General features: G+C 38.2%; 1 protein-coding gene across 1 annotated transcript; it reads left to right on the forward strand.

The window, feature by feature from the left end:
* The first annotated feature begins 7757 nt into the window (after positions 1 to 7757).
* LOC104086560 (beta-1,6-galactosyltransferase GALT31A) lies at positions 7758 to 12839 on the forward strand. Its single transcript, XM_009590860.4, has 11 exons — positions 7758 to 8036; positions 8952 to 9051; positions 9141 to 9202; positions 9332 to 9543; positions 9624 to 9687; positions 9787 to 9859; positions 10606 to 10726; positions 11173 to 11260; positions 11341 to 11466; positions 11570 to 11679; positions 12513 to 12839. The coding sequence occupies exons 1-11, from the start codon at positions 7912 to 7914 to the stop codon at positions 12659 to 12661; spliced, it is 1230 nt and encodes a 409-aa protein (XP_009589155.1). The 5' UTR covers positions 7758 to 7911; the 3' UTR covers positions 12662 to 12839.
* Positions 12840 to 24237: the final 11398 nt, after the last annotated feature.

Genomic DNA, 24237 nt, shown 5'->3' on the forward strand with positions numbered 1-24237 from the left:
TCTTTTTCTCTCAAGGTTTGAAGCACAATCCTCAGGTGCTGCTCATGATCCTCCCGAGTCCGGGAGTACACCAGAATGTCGTCAATAAACACAATGACGAACGAGTCAAGATAAGGCTGTAACGAGTCAAGATAATGCATCAAGTGTATAAAAGTTGCTGGGGCATTGGTTAGCCCAAATGACATCACAAGGAATTCGTAGTGACCATACCGAATCCTGAAAGTAGTCTTTGGGATATATGGCTCCCGAATCTTCAACTGATAATAGCCAGAATGTAAATCAATCTTGGAAAACACTCTCGCACCCTATAGTTGATCAAATAAATCATCAATACGAGGCAATGGATACCTGTTCTTCACTGTGACTTTGTTCAACTAGCGGTAATCAATACATATCCGCATAGAGCCATCCTTCTTCTTCACAAATAAGACATGAGCACCCCAAGGTGACACACTGGGTCAAATGAAGCCCTTATCAAGCAATTCTTGTAACTGCTCCTTCAACTCCTTCAACTCGGGAGGAGCCATACGATATGGAGGAATAGAGATGGGCTGAGTGCCCGGCAATAAATCAATGCCAAAATCAATATCTGTGTCGGGCGGCATGCCCGGAAGATCAGCTGGAAACACATATGGAAAGTCCCTCACTACTGGAACTGACTCAACTGTAGGGGTATCAATACTGACATCTCTTACATAAGCTAGATACGCGTCACACCCCTTCTCAACCAATCATTGAGCTTTAAGAAATGAAATAACTCTGCTGGGAGTATACTCTAAGGTACCTCTCCACTCTAATCATGGTAATCCTGGCATAGCCAGCGTCATGGTCTTAGCATGACAATCAATAATAGCATAATGGGGCGACAACCAGTCAATGCCCAAGATAACATCAAAGTCTACCATACTGAGCAATAATAAATCGGCTCTGGTCTCAAAACTACTAAGAGCAATCAAACACGACCGATACACGCGGTCCATAACAAGAGAATCTCCCACATGAGTAGCACATAAACAGGGGAACTCAAAGAATCCCGAGATACGCCCAAATACAGGGCAAAATAAGAGGACACATAGGAATATGTAGAGCCTGGATCATATAGGACCGACGCGTCTCTATGTCAGACTGGAACAATACTTGTAATGACATAGTCGAAAGCAACTACCTCTGTACGAGCCGGAAGATCAAAATATATGGCCTGGTATCCCCCTCTAGGGAGACCTCCTCGACCTCCACCTCGAGCTGACTGAGCAGGTGGGGCGGTACATGGTGCAGGAATCATAGCCTGAGGACCCGGTGGAGCACGCGGTGCCTGAGAAGTCTGTGGAAGTGCACCCCTCCTAAGTCTGGGGAAATCCCTCACCATATGGCGAGTGTCGCCACACTCAAAATAAGCTCTCGGAGGGCGTGACTGCTGTGACTGGCTCGGGCCAGGTCTGCTGGACTGGACGCTGGGAACACCCCGTGCAGGAGGCACACTAGATACCAGCGGTGCATAATAAGGCTCCTGGGGCCTAGAAGGGGCTGGAACACCACTGGCGGCTGGAAGAGCTGAATGAACGGGGCGACTCACATAACCCCTACCATGGCGAGCTGCTAGGGCACGAGCACCAGAATAAGAACCAGTCTCTCGAGACCTCTTGGCCTCTCTCTCCTCTCTATCCCTGGCGAGCATGCCCTCCAATCTCCTGGTGATACTCACAGCCTGCTGATAGGAAATATCCATCTCCAACTCCCTGTCCATACTAATCCGGATACTGGGGTGGAGTCTCTAAATAAATCGCCGAACCCTCTCTCGAACTATGGCAACCAAGTCCGGTGCATGTCGGGCCAAATCACTGAAGCGGACTGCATACTCTGACACAGTCATAGCACCCTGACGCAGCTGCTCAAACTCCACGTGCCATGAGTCCCTGAGGCTCTAAGGGACATACTCTCTAAAAAACATGTCCGAGAACTGAGTCCATAAGTGAAGCTGCCTCAGCCGGACTACTCAACTCATAAGCACGCCACCACTAATAGGCTGCTCCTCTAAACTAAAATGTGGTAAATGAAACCCACTCGTCTCCTCTACGCCCATAGTACGGAGAATACGATGACACTCCTCCAGAAAACCCTGAGCATCATCTGTAGCCAATCCACTGAAGGTAGGTGGGTGGTACTTCTTGTACCTCTCAAGTCTGAGTTGTTCCGCCTCAGAAGCGGTTGTCGTAGTCTCATGCTAAACCGGAGCTACCGGCTGCATCGATATAATCTCTGGAACCTGGTCAGCCTGAACCCACTACTCTGGAGTACCGGCGATGGGAGTCTGTGCTCCTCCCCCGGTTTGAGATATGGCAGGAGCAAGTTGAATCAATCCAGCCTGAGCTAAGGTATTGAACATGCTTAGAAATTGGGCTAGGGTCTCCTGGAGAACTGGTGCGGCAACAGGTGTCTCAGGTGTCTGCACTCCAGTTGGAGCTACTGGGGGCTCCTCTGTAGCAGCTCGTGCGGGGGATCTGGCTGCACTGCGTGGGCATCCTCTACCTCTACCCCAGCCTCTTGCGGCTCTAGCAGGGGGCGCGAGTGCCTGGTTATCAGATCCTTCGGTACAGGTCCTCACCATCTGTGAGAAAGAATAGAATACAGAAGTTTAGAATATATTTTTTTATGTCAACAAATTTCGCACGATAAGGAATCAAAGAAGTGTAATTTTCCTAACAGTTTTATAGCCTCCTGAAGATAAGTACAGATGTCTCTGTACCGATCCGCGAGATTCTAATAAACCAGCTTGTGACTCACGACACCTATGAACCTAGAGCTCTGATACCAACTTGTCACGAACCAAACATCCCTCCGAGACATATCGTGACGACACCTAGTCTCTACGACTAGGTAAATCTAACAGATTGTAGAAATATAAATAATGGAAGTAAAACTAAATAATTAACTGCATTAGATACTGAGTAACCAATAATAACGCCACTCGGCATATACAATAACCAAAACACTAGACGTACACATTTTTCCAAAATCCGGAACATCGTGAATCACAAGCTACAGAAGGAAACCTAGTATCTCTATACATCAGAGTCTAACAAAAGAAATGCAGAAGATAATGGACATGGGGAAGAGTATAAAGGGACTCCGAGATCTGCGGACTCGGCAGATGTACCTTGAAGTCTCCAAAGCTGCCTCGATTTACTGATAATGCGGCTGGTAAGAAGTATCTCGATCTGCACACGAAAACATGTACAGAAGAGTAGCATGAGTACACCACAATTAGTACCAGTAAGTGCCAAGCCTAACCTCGATCAAGTAGTGACGACGGCAGGTCAGGCCTACTGGTATATAATAAATAAGCAGGAGAATATAACAATATAATAAGAGATTGGAATTTAAACAAAGAGAACATAGCAAAGTAGCAACGCAGAACACAAGGATAAACAACAGGGGATCTCCCGAGATACCGTCTCGTAGTCCCAAAAGTAAAAATGCAAGGAGATCTCCCGAGGTACCGCCTCGTAGTCTCAAAAGTAAATATGAAGGGAGAACTCCTGAGGAACCGCCTTGTAGTCTCAAAAGTAAATATGCAGAGAGAACTCCCGAGGAACCGCCTCGTAGTCTCAAAAGTAGATATGCAGGGAGAACTCCCGATGAACCGCCTCGTAGTCTCAAAAGTAAATATGCAGGGGGATCTCCCGGAATATCGTCCCGTAGTCCCAAAATAAATACGCAACTCAAACAAATGAATATAACAGTTACAGCAAGAAACCTACAAATTATACTAAGTACAAGTCAAGAAAGAAGCAGGACTTACTAAACATGCTGCAAAGAGTTCAAATAGGCAATTAGGACACGTAGACATGCTATTCTAGGCTAACAGGATAACTACACATGCTAGTATACTTAGATAAGATGAAAACAAGCTATTACTCAGTAAAAAAATCAGGTTTTTCCATAAATAGCCCATGTACGCACTCGTCACCTCGTATACACGATGCTCACATATTATAACAACACCAAATCTTAAGGAGATTTCCCCCACACAAGGTTAGACAAGCCACTTACCTCGAACCAAGCTCAAATCAATCTGTAACAATGCTTTTTCCACGAATATTCGACTCCGAATGGCCCAAATCTAGCCAAAATAAATTACATATCATAAATATAACTATAAGAAACTAATCTAGTTAATGAAATCAAACCTAAAGCGAGAAATTAAAAAATTATCCCAAAAAGTCTCCCCGGGCCCACGTCTCGCAATCGGGTAAAGGTCATAAAATATGAACACCCATTCACTCACGAGTTCACTCGTACAAAAATTATCCAAAATTTGATATCAAAATCTCAATCAAAACCCAAAATCTTAGTTGAAGAACTTCTTCCCATTTTCCCCAAATTTTCCACCCAAATTCGAAATTAAAAGATGAAATTAGTGATAGATTAGTGAGATATAATCAAAAACAAGTGAAGAATCATTACCCAATCGATATCTCTGAAAATTCATCAAAATCTCGTCCAAATCCGAGCTCTCAAACTCAAGTTTTGATAAAAATGGCCAAACCCTCATTTTGAAATGATATAAGTCTGCCCAGTGATTCCTTAATCGCGATCGGGGAAATAGCCTCGCGATCGCGAAGAACAACTTTGCTGCTCCGGGATTTAACCCTACGCGAACGGATAAAATACCAAGCGAACGCGATGTACTGGCTCTCAGACTTACGCGATCTCGAACGTCCATGAGCAAAACGCGTGGCCCAGCTTTAGCCTCCTTAACTCTATGCGAACGCGACCTTGGCCACGCGTTCGCGAAAAACCACTACGCGTTCACATACTTCTGCCCGAGAATGCGAAGAACAAAACTTTCTCTGCCCAGCTAAGCCTACGCGATCGCGGCCCCTCTCTCGCGATCGCGTATAAGGAAACCAGATGCACCAGATCACAAAACTTCAGCCATTTCTCTAAGTCCAAAACACATCCGATAATGATCCGAAACACACCTGAGGCCCCCAGGATCTCAATCAAAGATACCAACAAGTTCTAAAACACCATACGAACTTAGTCGAGCCCTCAAATCACATCAAACAATGGCTAAAACATGAATCACCCTCCGATTCAAACTTAATGAACTTGAAACTTTCAATTTCTACAACTGATGTCGAAACCTATCAAACCACGTCCGATTGACTCCAAATTTTGCACACAAGTCATATTCAACATTACAGACCTACTCCAACTTCTGGAATCGGATTCCGACCCCGATATCAAAAAGTCCACTATCGGTCAAAATCTCCAAAAATTCGACTTTCGCCATTTCAAGCTTAAATGAGCTACAGACCTCCAAAACACAATCCGGACACACCCCTAAGTCCAAAATCACCCAACGGAGCTAACGAGACCGAGGAACTCCATTCCGGAGTCCTCTTCACACAGTTCTGACTACAGTCAAAATCCTAAGGCTTAAACTTCCGTTTAGGGACTAAGTGTCTCAATTCACTCCGAAATCACAACAACAACCTCCCGGCAAGTCACATAAGCAGAAAAAGATACGGGGAAAGCACGACCGACCGGGCCGTTACATTAACATAGAAATTGAAGTGACTAACTAGTAAATTATCAAGGCGTATGGTTGCAAAATGCTTAAAGAGCTCGTCTCTTCACTTGTAAAGAAGTTCCAATATTACTTAACTATTGTTACAGATTATCAAACAAACAAAAAAAATCAAAGTTTACACCCATACAAATAGAATTAAAATAAGATAAGAAGATAATTTTACATCAATTACTTCGAAAGATTTTAGGCTGAAGCTAGCAGCTTCTGACAAAATTGCTTTTTGTTGCCTCTAACTAACTAGCAGTCTAGCCTTGTTGAGTTTAATGTTTTGCTTTTGGTTTTGATGAGCGAGCTTATCTTATACTATATCCTGTGCTTTTGTTAGTTAGGTTTACCAAGTGTTTTAACGACTTCCTATATCGTTAGTTGGTTAATCATAGTGCTCTAGCTACCGACTCAACCATAGAACTGGTCTTGAAAGTTTCAATATCACCTACGATTACCTTAAAATTAGGTGATAATTAAAGAAAAACGACTATAACCCCTGCATTAGAATATTGTGATTTGGATTTGTCTGAAATTATTTCAAACATATTCAGTAATTAAGTGATTTAAGTCAATCACATTTATTTTTGAGTATCAAAATATATTAATCTCAAGACTGACTCGTGCTTCAAATCTTCTCACCTCTCACCATTAACAAGTCTCACTAACTAAAAATGCAAAATCACGATTGGTCTGGCTGTCGCAATTACATAATTTTTCTTTCATAAATCTTCGTTTACGTTGTCAATTTCCTTTTTTTTTTGACAAAGTTGAAATGTTACCATCCCTTGCATGCCTGCTTAGTGCCATCACAGTTAGGAACAGACCCACATAGAATCAAGAAGGTTCGTATAAACCCGCTTCATAGGATATTTTAGATATTTTATATAGGTTTAAATTCTGTAAATTTCATACTTATATAAGTATTGGTTGAACCCACTTAATAGAACATGATACTTAGGAGAAACAGTCAAGCGGGTTCAAAATTAAGAACTCGTTTGGTCATAGATTTTGTTCAATTTTTCTCAAATTTCATTCATGCATTTTGTGAATATTCATGGCAATTGTGAATGTATCCCCCGCACGTCGGCTTGTCTCGTCTTCGGACACCACTTTGTCGTTTTAAACCTGTAAACTTACTTAACTATCCTCAGTCCCCTTATGCATTCTTTTTTTTCTCTTTCTAATTGGACTTTTAAATTAGAAAATAATCTGTTTTTGTTTTGTTTCCTACGAGTGTTTCGTTTGACATTACAGTTTACAGAATTTATTCCTTAAGTCGTCTTTTATACCTTATGTTATTTTAGCTCTATCCATTTTATTTTATCTGATAATGTATGACTAGATATGATGTTCAAATTATAAAAAAAAAAAAAAATTGAAACTTATGACCTTGAATATGTCATAAGGTTTGGTGTCTATAAAAATATGTCATTAAGAATAAAATAATAAGTTTATAATTAAAATTTTAAAATATAAAAAAGTAATATTCTTTTTTAAAAATTAAAAAATATGGCACATAAAATGAAATTAATAAAGAAAGTACTAAATGAACAATTCAGCCAACAAATAAAAGAAATTTGGACTAAGGTTGAGGTCATAAAAGATTCTAGCCTTATTAAAATTTTCCATGCTTTTGTTACACATGATCAAAATAATACTCCATAAACCTAATGATAGTATGATACCATATTGCTTCCACCTGCTCTACTTTGCTTCTGTCGTAATAATTAGAATTTTTTTAGTTCTAATTGTGATAGCACATTAACTCAAATATCTGCCAGTTCTTTTAGAATTAATTATAAATGCTTAACATCCTAAAGTTTCCTTTATTTTTTCTCCTGCTCTCTATTTAAGATTAAAAAACGCTTAACATCCTAGCAATAATTACCCATTATTAGCAATAATAATAATTGTTTTATTCATAACATCCATTTGTTCAAAAGTGGAGGCCAAAGGCCAAAATGGTAATTGAAATGCATAAAGAGGAGACTCGCGACCAGTGAAAGCTGTACTGACTTTTTGTCTCTCTTGTTGAAATTATATTAATCTGTGCAACAGAGGGCATGAAGTCTTGTGTATTTGCAACCTAGTCCCTTCATTCTTCTGTTTGAGGCTTGGTTTTGAAAATCCATCCCTTTCCCAATACTTTTAGCTTAAAAACATTAGTACGATTGATAATGATAGCGCGTGTGCTCTTTTTCCAACAGTCTTTTTGCAATGAGGGTCATTAGTTTTCTGTCCTTAATTTCAAATTGAAAAAAAAAAAAAAAAAAGTTTCAGCTTCAGCACTGAAGCAGCTTTACTGTGTGGATTTTGGAAAAGAAAAAATGGGGTTGAAGATAGGAAGTAGGTCAGGAGCGTACAAGGCTGCTGGTGCAAACGGTGTTTCCAGTAGATGGGTGTCTGTGCTTTGCATTGCCAGCTTCTGCTTAGGTGTTTTTGTTGTCAACAGGTACATTCTTCCTTAACCGTAATCATCTTTGCTCGAAAGCATTTCCCATCTATTTTTTCTTAATTAGTTACATACTTTGCTTAACGGATCTTTGAGACTTGTTGTCGTTGCAAAATGCGGTCTTTTTATTATAATGTGATCAAGCTTAGATTTCTAGATTCAAGACCCTTTCAAACCACTGATAGAGTTGTATGTCAGGTTTTTACCTTCTGTTCAACTTTTGGTTTTTGTATTTTCGGTTGCGGCTTTTGCCTCAGAATTCAATGAGTTGATGATGGATGAATAATTGCCATATTGACACAAGAATGGTGCTTTTCAATACTAATACTTTAGTATCTTTTCTTTGCCCATGCTGTATTAAATTGTCAGTATATTGTTTAGACAATGAGGTTGAAATTGAACAGACAAGTTGGTTCTTTGTTTCTACGTGGAGCCTCTGTTTATTTAGAATGATGTACAAAATGGATTAGCATATAAAGGTTGGTCAATGGAGCTTCCAATTCTTCATCATCTTTACCACCTTCGCCTGTTTACCATGGAGAAATGAATTATATTCTTTCCAGAAAAGATAAAGCTACTAAAAAGTTCAGGATTTTACTGCGACTTTTGGCTTTGGAGACACTGGTGAAGTCGTTAGCTTTGACTAACTTGGTTGAAGCCATTGGGATCTTCTGAAATCATTCAAGTCATAATAAACGTGCACACTCAGTATCTTTTCATAGTTCAACTAGGATAATGTGGTATGTTAATGATTCATTTGGTGCCACACAGGTAGTGTTTTCCCAAAATCGAAAAGAAAATATAACTGAATAACCAAATTAAAGTAGTTGGATTTTATGTCATCTGAATTTCTAGGTTAGTTATCTTGCAACATCTTGTATAACTTGACAACCTGTTGCATTGCTTTTTTCATAGGTTATTGACAGTGCCTGGTCCTATTAGAACTGTGGAGGATGCTATATCAGGGGATCATATGTCACAGGAACTTCGTCCTCTTCTTAAGTGCGAGCAGAAGGCAAGTCAGTAGGAAGGCGACATTCTAAGTTCTCATGGATTAACAAGATAAGTAGATAAACTGATTTTTTGGTGTTGATGTTGATGCAGGATACTTCTCTGGTCGCAGGAGATATCCTCTCCCAAGTTTCAAAAACACATGATGTCATCATGTAACTTTCTGCACCCTCCTTCAGTTCATAGCTCCCAAACTAGTGATTATACAACAGAATTAAGTTTTGATTCTCGTATTTAATTCTTCTTAATAATCCAATAGCATTGTGGTGCCACAAAAATTTTAGGGCATTGGACAAAACCATATCTTCTCTGGAAATGAAGCTCGCCGCTGCCAGATCTGCTAAAGCAGAAAATGAAGAAATATCTACTGCTGGTAGGAAACCAGTAATTGAACCTTTGAATAACCGCCCTAAGGTTTTCTTTGTTATGGGAATCATCACTGCTTTCAGCAGCAGAAAGCGCAGGGATTCAATTAGGGAAACTTGGATGCCTCAAGGTTTAATCACTAACCTTGTATGAAAATTTTCATACACCACTAAATGTTGTTGGTTAACATTGTTTTGATTAACTATATAGGGGAGGATCTAGGAAAGTTGGAAAAGGAAAAGGGCATCATTATACGGTTTGTGATAGGGCACAGGTAAATTGACGTCGGGGATAGAATTATTCTTAGAAATGAAATTTGTCATGCAGTCACCATTTTCTTTTCATATTAATAATGGCCTGAGATGATACCTAGTGCAACCCCTGGTGGAGTCTTGGATCGTGCTATAGATGCTGAGGATGCACAACATAATGATTTCTTACGACTGGTAAGTTCACTGCTTTAAGTGCATGTCATTTAAAAGCTCTTATCTTATTCGATCTCATGCTTTCATGTTTGTCTAATAGCAATTTAACCTGAACTCTGTTTTAGTTTCACTGAGTTCCTCTTCTACCGCTTTCCAGAAGAAGTTAATAGCAAAACGTTTCAATTGTATATGCATGTGGCATTGACAATCTTTCGCCTTCCTGATAAAAAAACATATGGCATTAACAATCTACATTTATACATGCTGTTAATTCTTTTAACAGTTCATGCATTTATGAATAAATATAAACTTGTATGAGTGTTTATATTTATACATGTAGAAAAAGAGGTCCTTTGATTTGGCATGTATTTAATGTTTAGTACAGTGCTCCTTTATTCTTTAGCTTATTTCCTCTTGTTTCCATTTCCATATTGCATGATCTTCACTTGCAGTATGTCTTGTGATTTTCAAGTCTATTATCTACGATATGCTCTAGTGGTGAGCACCCTCCACTTCCAACCAAGAGGTTGTGAGTTCGAGTCACCCCAAGAGCAAGGTGGGGAGTTCTTGGAGGGAAGGAGCCGAGCCAGACCCCACTAGTGGGATTATACTGGGTTGTTGTTGTTGTATCTACGATATGCCTTGATAGTTCTGTCAACATGAGGGGGAGAACGGCAGTCGTGTCATAACTCTTTAAAGCTTTGGTTGGATTTTGTGGACTGAGCACTTGACTGTTTTACTACGTGATATGACATCTTGTCTTGCAGAATCACGTCGAAGGATATCATGAGCTGTCCTCTAAGACTCAAATATACTTTTCAACTGTAGCGGCAAAGTGGGATGCTGACTTCTTCATTAAAGTTGATGATGATGTACATGTCAATCTGGGTTAGCACAGACTTATTTGAATTTTTATCTGAGCAATTGTAGGTCCACATTAATTAGAAGAGTACAACAACTACGCCTCAAAATCCTAGTTAGTTTGATTGGCTATATTTTTACTAACCATGTCGCTCCAGTGACATGTCAAATTCAATATTCAAAAATTTAGGTTCTCTAGAAATAAAGGTTCTCAAACATTTTCTACTAGCATATAAATTTCTCACAAGATTAATGGACTCATCGTGAACATTGCTACAAATATGACTAAAACTTAATTCCAATTAATTGGTGACGCCTGTGTAGCTTGCTCATAGTGTTGATCCCAAGCCTAGATAAAGGAGGAGGGTTGCGGTAGGTTTATACCCATTGTAAAGCTAAAAAGTCAGTTGATGATGCGTCCTCACAACACTAAGTAGGAGAGTGCTTAATACTAATTGCATATTTTGTCACAGGTGTTGTAGGTTCAATTTTAGACCGTCATCGTTCTAAACCTCGTGTGTATATTGGTTGCATGAAATCCGGACCTGTTCTCTCACAGAAGTAAGATTGTAGATCCTAATGAGCTTCTACAGTTCTGCTTCTAGGTTCAAATTTCCAAGTGTGACATACTTTTTGTGCAGAGGAGTGAAGTACCATGAACCAGAATACTGGAAATTTGGTGAGGAGGGAAATAAGTATTTTAGGCATGCAACTGGACAAATATATGCAATCTCCAAGGATTTGGCTACCTACGTATCGATCAATGGGTATACCTCTTGCTTCATAAATTTTTTCTCTAGGTTCTGTTTGTTGCACATCCATGTGCTTTATTGGTTACATACTGTTTATTCATAAAGAATTTCTTTTCAGACACATTCTCCATAGGTATGCAAATGAAGATGTTTCTCTTGGATCTTGGTTTATTGGGCTTGATGTTGAACATATTGATGAACGAAGTTTGTGCTGTGGAACACCCCCAGGTAAGACGCTAGCGTGTATTTACATGAACACTTTACGTGATGCAGTGGTTTCTGGTCTTCTCCTTCTGCTAGCAGAGTTGGTGATTGTTGACATAGCTAGCTGGTCTAAAACTCAAACAAGTTCTTCATAATTTACCATAGCCCGGTTGTACTTAGTATATATATGTTATCACATGGAAATTAAACTGAAATTCCAATGAAGTATTCACAGCAATTTGCACCTTGGCAAAAGGCATAGAGGCCACTGAAGATATTGATGCTAATTGCTCTTACTCTGGTCTAGAGTCCTTAGGTCTTTTTTTGCTGTACGGTGATGCTTCTGCCCTAACTAGACCTCGTAGTCTTCCCTACAAGTTCGGGTTTGAAACTTCTTATCAAAAATTGCTAGCACCAACTTCCATTTACGGCCAGTGGGAAACCCAACCCTCCATTTCTAATCCATTGGATGATTATTACTCCTTGCGTATATTTCCATCATAAACAATAGTGCTTTTAGAGAGTGCCAACATAGTGCTTGGACTGAATACGAAGCTCAATGTGTAAATCAACCTAATCCAATCTCTGCATACTCTCAGAATTTAGTACTTGATTGTGTTATCACTTAGCCTGCATTTCACACATTATTTGGAGGCAACAAGCAGACTCTTCGTTTGTTAGGCTTCCACAGGATGACCTTATTTTGGTCTTATGAGATGAATTTGAACTATTGCTCAAGAATAGTTTAGGCCATTCTTTGTGCAACTCCCCCTTCCTAAGTTTACACACCAGTGCTACTGATAGTGCATTATTACATTCATTTTTGTGACTGGATTATTTGTCCTCTTAACTGAAAGACTGCGAGTGGAAGGCCCAAGCAGGGAACACTTGTGCTGCATCATTCGATTGGAGCTGTAGCGGAATTTGTAAGTCAGTAGAAAGGATGGAAGAGGTCCATCAGCGATGTGGAGAGGGCAATGGAGCAATATGGCATACCAGCTTCTGAAATATATGATTATTGCTTAATTCTTTTCTTCGTTACTCCAATTGTAATGTAAATTTTGTGAATGCAGTAGGTAGCAACAAGAAGCATGTGGTGAGTACACATGAATTGGCCCATTTTTTTTGTTTATCAAAGCTATGTGACTAGAAATCTGTAATGTTCACTAACTTAATCATGCAAATTGGAAGTTTTTAGGCAAAAAAGTAGGGGATGGGATTAGTATTCAAGAACCACTGATGTTCATGGAAAATTCCAAAACCGAAGGGCCAAATATGTTATCACTATTAAGGAAAACTAGTTGTTAAAAATATTAAGTTGTCTTGTTTGGCCAAGCTTCTCTAAGTTCAAAAGCAAAAGTGCTTTTTTTTAAATTTGAAGAGTTTGGCCAAGCTTTTAGGGGAAAAAATTGCTTATGAGGAGAAGCAGAAGCAGAAAAAAGTAGTTTTTTTCTAGAAATACTTTTCCCAGAAGCACTTTTTGAGAAAAATATACAAGCATTTTTTAAAACCTTGGTCAAACACTAATTGCTGTTTAGAATTATTTTTTAAATTAATTAGCTAAACACAAACTGTTTCATTTACGAAAATAACACTTTTGAAAAAAAATATTTTAAAAATAAGCTGATTTTTTCTAACTTGGCCAAAGAGCTATTAATCATATACCAATTAAGTACTTGAACTAAAGTGCGTTGGACGGAATATGCAAAAAGGAAATGCATGTTCAACGTGGGCTATTTGTTAAAGCATATGGCAGTGAAAGGCGGCAATGAATGGAAATCAAATGGCAATAATATTTAGTTGCGGTCGCATCTTTGGGAAGTTAAAAAAGATCCAACCTGACAATGATGTGTTGTGAATGACACATTTCGCGCTCCAAACAAATGCCCCCACAGTCCCATGAATTCATCTCCTTTTAACTTTCCACGTTTTTATTACTAATTCTTGACTTTTGAGAATTGAGATAGGTTTGGGCAGTACATTTTGCCTCTCTGCTATTGCAAAGCCCTTTATGTTAATGGGTCATCATATTTTCTTTCAACGTCAGTAGTGGCTGAAGCGAAGGCAAGCTGGAAAGAAGAGAATAGAAGGAAACACAAAATATGACGTTAGTCATGACGACAGCCGTTTTTTATGGACCTATTTAATTGAAGTCCGTCAACCTTTTATGCACCGTTAGAATTTAAGCGGTTGTGCATAGCTCAAGTAGGTTCCACGAGGCCGTGCATAATCTTCTTATGATCCCGAAATACCAAAAAACGAAGTTAGTCACGGTGAATATTGCTCCCAACACCATATATGATTGGTCCACCAATTTTTAAGTCAAACGGAGTTCGTCAACCAAATTTAGAAAAATCAACATATATATAAAGTATAAACACACAAAAACATGAACATAACTATTAATTCCTGTTTCACAACCTCGAATAGTCAAAAAGTCATGTTAATCATGGCGAGTATTTCTCACAAGGACGTTTTTTATGAAACCACCAAACTTCAGGTCAATCGGAGTCCATCAACTTTTTGAGCACCGCTAGGATCCAAGCGGACGTGCATAGCACGAGTAGGTTCCATGTGGTCGTGCATAGCACGGGTAGGTTTCATGTGGCAGTGCATAGTATTCTTATGGCTTCAAAAGGCTAAAAAATAACATATTCAGAAAAATTATCATATATATAAATACACAAAAAATGAACGTCATTATTAATAACTATTTTATGACCTCGAAACGCCAAAAAATGATGTTAGCCATGATGAATATTGCTCACAAGGCCATATCTGATGGATCCACCAACTTTTATGTCAATCGGAGTATGTCAACCAAATCCAAGAAAATCATTGTGTATACAAACACATGAGAAAACAGACATAATCATTAATTCATGTTTCATGACCCCATAACGCCAAAAACGATATTAGACATGGCAAGTATTGCTCACATGCCCTTTTTTATTGGACCTATCAAATTTTAGGTCAATTGGAGTCCATCAATATTTTGAGCACTGGTAAGATCCAAGTGGTCGTGCACAATACGTATAGGTTCCATGTGTCCATATATAATATTCTTATAATTCCAAAATACTAAAAAAAAAATAACGTTAGCCAGTATAGCTCAGAAGACCGTATTTGATGGATTCATCAAATTTTAGGCAAATCGAATTTCATTAACCAAATTTAGGAAAATTATTATGCATATAAACACACGAAAAATGAAAATGATCATTAATTCCTTTTTCATGACTCCAAAATACCAAAAAATAATGTTAGTCATAGCGAATCAATGAGTAGAAGTTATTAGGCTATTTTTGATGGGCCCACTAAATTTCAGATTAATCAGAGTTCGTTAGTTTTTGAGTGTCGATAGGATCCAAGTGACCGTGTATAGCACCAGCAGGTTCTATGTGACCGTGCATAGTTTTTTATGATATGAAATGCCAAAAAATAACGTTAATCATGGTGAGTATTGCACATAAGGCCATATCTGGATCCACCATTTTTAGGCAAATCAGAGCATGTCAACCAAATTCAGAAAAATTATCATGTTTTATAAACACATTAAAAAATTAATATAATCATTAACTCCTATTTCATGACCCTCGAAACGCCAAAGGAGGATGCAAGTCATAGCTAAGCAATGAGTATTAGTCACTTGACCGTTTCCGATTGAACCATCAAATTTCAGGTCAATTAGAGTTCGTCAATTTTTTGAGTACCGGTTGGATCCAAGTGACTATTCATAACATGAGTAGGTTCCATATGGTCGTGCATAGTATTCTAATGACCCCGAAATGCCAAAAAAAAATATTTTTCATGGTAAGTATTGCTCATAAGGTTGTAGCGATGGATCCACCTAATCTTAGATCAATCAGAGTCCGTCACGAAAATGACTTACTGAAAAATAGTCATCGTCTCGCCATGACAGTCCCTCATTTTTGGCGTTTTTAGGGCCATATCATAGGAATTCACGATGATTTTTAATTTTCATGTGTTAATGTCCACGCCATTTTCATGAATTCGGGCGACGGGCTCCTAAATGCCTGAAATTTTATGTGCCAATCAAAAACGACCTAATAAGCAATAGTCATCAGTTACCATGACCGTTCATCATTTCTTGGAAATAAAAAATGATCATGGCAGAGCGATGACTATTGCTCATTAGGTCATTTTTAATGGGCTCGAAAATTTTTAAATGATTCGGGGTCGGCCGTCCGAATTCATACAAATGGCGTAAATTATAGCACACGAAAATTTGGGAATCGTCTTGAATTCCTGTTTTATATCCCTAAAATGCCAAAATATGAGAAATGGTCATGGAGAAGTGGTAACTATTGTTCATTAGGTCATTTTTATTGGCCCACAAAATTTTAGGAGATTTGGGACCGGTCGCCCGAAATTTATGCAGATGGCGTGGACTATAGCACACGAAAATTTGCGAATCGTACTGAATTCTTATTTTATGGTCCTAAAATGTCAAAAATAAGGAACGGTCACGGCAAAACGGTGACTGTTGTTCATTAGGTCCTTTTTGATGGGCCCGAAATTTTTTAAAAGATTCGGGGTCGATCGCCCGAATTCTTACAGATAGAGTATGATCTCGTCCAATTTCACACCTCAATTCAAGGTTATAAAACTGTTGAATGCAATGATAGTACCCAACGAGAGTCGGGGTCGATTTCCACAGAGAGCTATATATGGGAGTTAGGAGTATATATTATAGTATGTGAATTTGACTATCTCAATTTACACTTCCACAAATTGGAGTTGTTTTTAAGTCTAATTTTAAAACTAAGAGTGCAAGTTGAGAAATAAAACTAAGAAATTATTTTTTCGTATTTTTCAAGTTTTGTAAAAAGCCTAGGGCTATGACCATCGCCTAGGTGTTTGCCTAATGATATATAAACCTTAATGCTTGTTTGATTGATCGGGGTATATTATAGCTATCAACACTCAATTACCCACTCAATACCTCTCGGTCAGAGAGTGATTTTGTCCAATTTATCTTTCTCAAGTCCAAATGATTATTGCACAAAACGGTTGATAAAAGCTCAAGTCAGATTATTACTATCTCTAGGTTGAACCCTTTAATTGGGATTATCAATCTCTCGATTAACCCAATTTATTGTTAGCCAAATTTTTCTAGACTAAGTCTCTTTTTCTCAAGTAGAGACCAAGTCAAATAGGCATGAACTAATGTTTGCAACCATTAATTCTATAAATTAAAGCATGAACAAGGCTAAATAATAAACACCCAACCATAAACAAGCATTAAATTAAACACCCATAAGGTTTACACACTAGGGTTGGGTCACAACCCTAGTGAAAATCTAGCTACTCATATTTGAAATTGAAGAAAAAGAAGAAAAAATGATAATTAAACTCATATTGCAAGATTAAAATGATAAAATCTATGTTAAATTAGCTCAAAATATGAAAAACTACTAAAAGAAGTAAAAAGAAACGACTATTGTAGTTGTTGATGTCAAAAGTTGACCTAAAATTATGAATCTGTAACGACCCGACTTGTCGTTTTAAGAATTAGCGTCCCGTCCAGTAGTTTAAGGTCTCGAGCAGTTTCGTCATATGTATTATGACCCGCGGGTGTGGCCGAGTTTGGTTTACTGAAGATTCAGAATTAAATTAAAAGAACAATCCTTAATTTGAAGCTTAAATGGAAAGAGTTGACCGGAGAGTTGACTTTTGAGAAAAAGACTCCGGAATAAAATTTTGATGATGTAAATAGCTTCGTATGATGATTTTGGACTTATGAGCGTGTTCGAAAAATTATTTGGAGGTCCGTAGTGGAATTAAGCTTGAAATACCGAAAGTTGAATTTTTGAAAAGTTTGACCGGGGGTTGACATTTTTATATCGAGGTCGGAATCCAATTCTGAATATTTGAATAGGTCTGTTATGTCATTTATGACTTGTGTGCAAAATTTGAATTCATTCCGAATTGATTTGATGTGTTTCGGCATAAGATATAGAACTTGAAAGTTCAAAGTTCATAGATTTTGATTTGAGGTGCGATTCGCCGTTTTGATGTTGTCTGATGTGATTTAAGAATTTGACTAAGTTCGTATGATGTTTTAGGACTTGATGGTATATTTGGTTGAGGTCCCGGGGGGCCTCGGGTGAGTTCGGATGTCTAACGGATTGAATTTAGATTTGGAAGGGGAGTTGAAGCAGTTGGGCATCTGGTATGATCGCACGTGCGCGAAAAAGGGCCGCAGGTGCGAGCTCGTGGATGCGAGGAATTTGTCGCACGCGGATGCAAAAAAGTTGCCGCGGGTGCGAAGCCGTGGGTGCGAAGAATTTTACCGCGGGTGCGACGCCGCAGGTGTGGAGAATTGTACCATGGGTGCGAAGCCGCAGGTGCGAAGAAATCACTGCGAGTGCGAAAACCCCTGGGCAATACAAAAACAGAGGGTTCCGAGCTTTTGCCATTTTTGGGCATTTCAAGCTCGGGTTGGACGATGTTTTAGCAAGGTTTTCACGGGAAAACTTTGAGTTAAGTCCCTTGTGATCATTTCTATTCCATAATATTGAATTATCATCGAATAATCTGATTAGATTACATGTTTTTGAGGTGTAAATCGGGGGTTTGAACTTAGGGATTTGAAAACGAAAATTTAAGATTTGGAGGTTGAGTTATTATTGGAATTCGATAAAATTGGTATGGTTGAACTCGTATCGGAATGGGTGTTCGGATTTCATAAAAAATTTGTCTGGTTCCGAGGGGCAAGCCCCGCGTTGACATTTGTTGACTTTTTAGAATAAATTTTTAAGTCGACGTATTATTATCCGGAATTGTTTCCGATGAATTTTAATGAAGTTATACAATTAATTTGGATAGATTTGAGCTGTCCGGAGGTCAATTCAAGCAAGAAGGCTATTTTGGAATATCGGCCTAACTTCAAAAAGGTAAGTGTCTTGCTTAACCTCGAGTGGGGGAATTACCCCTTAGGCATTGAGTCTTATGTGCCATTTTTAAAATATGAAAAGTCGTGTACGCGAGGTGACGAGTACGTACTCGGGCTTATATGTCCAAAATATATTGGGTTAAAGTATTAGGCATATTGTGCAGTAAATTAGATATTGGTCGGCATCTATTTAATCATCTATTTTCCATGCCTAAATCCTTATTGTTGAATTTGTTTTTATATGATAATTTGATGTAATTGTTACTTGAATTATTTATGAAATTTCGTGAGTATTTTTGGTTTAATATTTATTGGAAATTAATCCCAATACGAATTTTTTTATGCAAATAATTAATTTAAGCAAGCTTAAGAATAAATGTTAATATAATTATCTAAATTTGCATTAATGAAGGTTTTGCTTTATGTTGAGTAATTTCTATCTCTATTGATTGTTTTTTGGGGTGTTATATATATTGTGTGGAGCCTTGAGCTATTTGTTGTGAAATTAATTAATTTTTGCTATAGCTTTGGAATTTGGTTGTGGCCATTGGGCAAATTGTGATATGAATTGATTTTGTCATGTTGCCGTGATAATTTTCCGTATAAATTGTTGTGTTGTGTGAGTTACTATTTTGGGGAGATAAGGGTGGCATTTTACCGTTGATATTATGTGGGTATAAGGGTGGCATTTCACTGTTGTTATGTTTGTTGGAATATTGTCTGGGTGGAGCGATAAGGGTGGCTATAGGAGCGATAATGGTGGCAATAAGAGCGATAAGGGTGGCTATTAATATCATCTGGGCGGGATGATAAGGGTGTCTATAGGAGTGATAAGGGTGGCAATAGAAGCGATAATGGTGGCTATTGTCAGGAACGATATGTGATGATGTGGGGTTGTGGTGTTGATAATTTTCATGTGATGTTGTGATTTTCTTGTGTTTATTTTTATACTTTGTGCAATTTGTCTTGTTGTTGGTAAATTGATAACAATCTAATTTATGTTGAAATTGAGCACATGTGGCTATTGCCAGGCGGATTATAAAATAAAATGTGGGCACGAGGTGCCGTGAGTAAATAATAAGGATATTTGGCACGTGAATTATCCGTGCAGTTGTGATATGAATTGTGGGCACGAGGTGGTGTGATGAAATGATAATGATAATTGGCACGTGAATTGTCCGTGCATTTGTGATATGAAATGAGGGCACGAGGTGCCGGGGAAATATGATGATTAAATTATGAGCACGAGGTGCCGTGAAAATATAAAAATAGGCTGAGACGCGTGTTTACGAAAAATATGAAAATGGGCTGAGACCCGTATTTTTATGATTATGAAATGAGGTGTCACATGGTGACTTTTTAATTGAAAGAATTATATTCAAAATATTTATTTGGAAGGATTTTTGCTTAGAAAGTATTATATGAAAAAATTATATTTGAAAGATATTTATTTGAGGAAATTATATTTGAAAATATTTATTGAAAGAATTATATTTGAAAAATAATTATTTGAGAAAATTATATTTGAAAGAGAGTTATCTGTAAGAATTATATGTGAAAGACATTTATTTGAAGGACTTGATTTAATTGGGTGTAATTGTATTTATTAATTGTTGAGTGATATTAATGGTATTCTTGTTGTCTGTTGTGCATATCACTGGTTGTTTTATTCTGCCCTTATTGTTATTTGTTTCCTATTATTTTGTACATTATATTGCACAGGTTATTAGACTAGTAAGTGTCTTGACTGTACCTCGTCTCTACTCCACTGAGGTTAGGCTTGATATTTACTGGGTACCGACCGCGGTGTACTCATACTACACTTCTGCACATTTTTGTGCAGATCCAGGTATTGAAGATATCGGACTTGAGCAGAGTTAAAGTGCGATCGTAAGGATTCAAGGTAGAGTTGTTTGGTCGTCGCAGTCCCTTGGAGTCTTTTCATTTCGTTGTACTGTTAATTTATAATCAAACAGTATTGTATATTTGGTCATCGTGATCATTCCATGTATTCAGTTAGAGTTCGTAACTCAGTACTACCAGTCTTGGGAGGTTATGTATTGTAATTATTTCCGCTGTTTGTTTTCAACAAAAAAAAAATGGCTTCAAAAGATAATTTAAATCGGCTTACCTAGTCTTAGAGACTGGGTGCCATCACGACGCATGTGGTGGGATTTTGGGTCATGACAGAAACTTGTCTATTTATAAAAGGCAAGAAATTTCAGACAAAAATGCCCTTCGAGAGGTTCTGCGGTCGCATAATTCCATATGCGATCCGCAGATTTCTTCAACTTGTAGGAACTGGAGATCTGCGGCCGCATAATTATGATGTGCGACAGCGAGGCCTTCTTTCTGCGGTCCGCAGAATTGTAACTGCGGTCGCATCTTGCTCTTCTGCAATCCGCATAATTACATATGCGGCCGCATCTTGCTCTTCTGCGGTCCGTATAATTACATCTATGATCGCGTAGCACTTCTTCTGCGGCTGCACAATTACTATGCGGACCGCACTTCTGAGAGACTTGGAATGCACATTCGCTGAACTTTTGTTCCTGGCCATCTTCTGCGGACGCACAATTCATGTGCTGACCACACTTTGCACAAAGATTTGCTGCTCTTTCCTTCATCATCTGTGGCCGCAGATGATATTTTGCGGTCCGCACTTCTGAGCTTCAATGTATTTTATGGCATTGAGTTTAGATTACTCCTTTTTGAGTTGGATTTCATCTCGGGAGTGTGTCTTCCAATATTTTTGCAATTTAGCACATTTTTCAATTTTCGGGAACACAATTAAACGCTTTTGGACTAAAACAAAAGTTAAAAGGCGCTAATAAGTGGTCAAAATCCCCACTTATCAACTCCCCCAAACTTAAGTTTTTGCTTGTCCTCAAGAAAATTAGTTCTCATCTCCACAAGTTAAGAGTCATTCCAGCTAATCAAAGGTGAGTCATTCACATATCAATTAGGACCAACAATTACTCACATAACTTATGAATTATCAACAAGGCAAAAAGTTAAACATTTATGCACAAATAGGTCTTGTGTGACACTTGAGCATCAAGAGTTGACTTTACTCGTAAAGGAAGCTCGCTCTTTCATGTAGGTTATTGTGGATCACAAACTCCTCCTCTTCTACTCTCTTTAGTACTCAATCCAAAGAGTTTCGAAAGGTTCACTCATCTCTCTTAAAAGAAGGTCGCAAGTACGACTTTAACTACCATAAGCTTGCCCCTCATGTAGATCACCACTAATGTAAGCTCACTCGGCTTGAAATCATGTAGGGATTGTTTTTTCGGAATGCAATGAAGGTTTTTGGACTAAGGTGGATATGCTATGATAAAGCGGGTTCATCTTTCCTTAAGCACTCCATTTTCTGTTCTTGGCTCATGCTTTGCCAATTCTTTGAGACATTTTTCTTTTCCTTGAGGGAAACTAAAGGGAGACTTAACATCTCTCTTTTTTGATTATGACATTCATTTTCTCCCCTTTTGATTTCTCCATGCTTTGCAATATTACTTTTCTTTGAATCCCTTCAACTTTTCCACTTATTCACTTTCTTTTTGCATTTTTCTTTTTGCTCTTTCCTTTTCATCACATCTTTTCTCTTTTTGCGCCTTGATACCTTTTCCCAATTCCTCGTCCCTCCCCCAAACTTACGTTTTTAAGCCAATTATTTCACAAGAGTGTTAAGGAAAGCTCGGGTGCCAAGAGAGGGTCACAACAAAATGGGTAAAGGCTTGTGACATGGTTATCAAATGAGAAATGTTTGAGGCTCAAATGGGTTGACTAGGAATAACAACATTGGTGGGCAATGAAAAACTTCAAGTGAGTCAAGGAAAGCCTTCAATCACTTCTTAAGCCAAGCAACACTTAAGATTTCGCCTTGAAACACATCCGGGCAAGTTCTAGACCATTCGCACGGGTACTTGGACTTGCAACAAAAATATCTCACCTCTCACGTAGCTGGATTGTTAAAGAGGATAGAGTCATGGGCCCACAACGACCATATTCAAGATTGAAGATCACTATGGTTTGACTAAACCACTCGATGATTGCCTAAGTCAACACAAAAGTCACAAAATCACTAACTAGAGCTATTTCTTTCAAAAAAATATTATTTTAACCATAATCGCGTAGTTAAGTGCATTGGTACCAAGTGAAGCATGTTTGACTCTTCGACCATGACTCAATTAGGTCTTTTTATTCATTACTACTACTATTATTACCTAAACATCAAAAACCGACTAAATTCCTTAAGAAAGTTGTCATGCTATCCATCATTGGGAAGATTCACCTGATTCACACAAAAACTACCTTTGGAAAGAACTGTGGCATTAAGAAAACCAAAGGCTTATTATCTACTAAAAAAATGAAAAGAAGCTATTAAATCAAAAAGAAGCTACTTAGTTAAACACTAACTAATAAGAAAACAAACATAAAAGAAGCTACAAAACAAAAACTATTGAAAGCGTAACAAATATACATAATGAGAGAGTAGAGAGAATATATACATAACGAGAAAGAAGAAAAAAAAATATTAAGTTAATTACAGGCCAAATATCTCAGAATCATCAAAATATATCAAATAAACTCCACCACCCCCACCCCCACCCCCGAATAAAAATAAGCATTGTCCCCAATGCTTAACAAAATAAGAGTAAAGGAAGGGTTAGAGTGAAGAAAACTCCATATGGCTATGTGGCCATATATGTGTCCCCAACAGTGGCACCGATCTCGGCCTCATCCAATTAGATCTCATCATTGTCAATTCTGGGAGTGGCTGGGTTGGTGAACATCTGACGTACTGCCTCGACAGTGTCAGCAGCAATGTGTGACTCCTCAGACTAGGGGTGCTTATCGGGTGGATAATTACGCTTAACGGTTCGGTTTAAAGATTATTAAATTATAAATGTAGTAATTCGCTAGCCATCTAATAAGACAACGAGCGGATTGGTATCAGATTAACAATTATCGGACGGTTGTCTGGCGGCTTATCGGCTAAACCAAATAGAATTTTTTTGAACAATCATTCAATCAATACCAAAATTTTAATACCATCTAAGATCTAACTAAATAGTATTTTTTTAATCGAAGAGTCTTCAAGAATACTCATACTGTCATACATGTATTAACCAAATTTTTAATACCACTAAAACTATTCATACAAACATACACCTATTAATCATTGAGATTTTAATTTTCTACTTCTCAGTTTTCAGCTCAAGAGAGAGACAAGACTGATGACTTCTCTGCCTCTGGTGGCTGCAGACAATTGAGAATTAGAAAATAGAAATTAGGAATTTAGCCATTTAGGATTTCAATAGTAATTTATATACATAGGGGTAAATGTGTAAATATAAAAATTCTTAACGGGTTAACGGTTTATCCGATAAGAAAATTGAGTAATCCTCCCTCAAATCGTTAAGCCGTTAATTATAAAATCTCAATCCGTTCACCATCCATTACCCCGATAATCTGATACCAATAAGCCAATAAGTTATCGGTTCGGTTTGGTTCGGTTAACGGTTTCGGCTTGGTTTTGAACAACCCTACCTCAGACTGGCCAGCTGGTGTTGTAGGTGTTGTAGGATCTGGGCCTGGGTGGTACGGGTCAATCAGCATATCAAATGGAATGTCTCCGGCTGTTGCAAGCTTGGTAACCT

Source organism: Nicotiana tomentosiformis, chromosome 8, assembly GCF_000390325.3.
Source record: "Nicotiana tomentosiformis chromosome 8, ASM39032v3, whole genome shotgun sequence".
NCBI lineage: Eukaryota > Viridiplantae > Streptophyta > Magnoliopsida > Solanales > Solanaceae > Nicotiana > Nicotiana tomentosiformis.

What these genes read in the sequence shown, in the direction of transcription:
- LOC104086560 (XM_009590860.4), top strand. Translation starts at nt 7,912, where the DNA reads ATGGGGTTGAAGATAGGAAGTAGGTCAGGAGCGTACAAGGCTGCTGGT. An exon ending in AAAACACATGATGTCATCAT is followed by an intron (nt 9,203 to 9,331) that starts GTAACTTTCTGC and finishes CAAAAATTTTAG; the next exon opens with GGCATTGGACAAAACCATAT. An exon ending in TGATGTACATGTCAATCTGG is followed by an intron (nt 10,727 to 11,172) that starts GTTAGCACAGAC and finishes ATTTTGTCACAG; the next exon opens with GTGTTGTAGGTTCAATTTTA.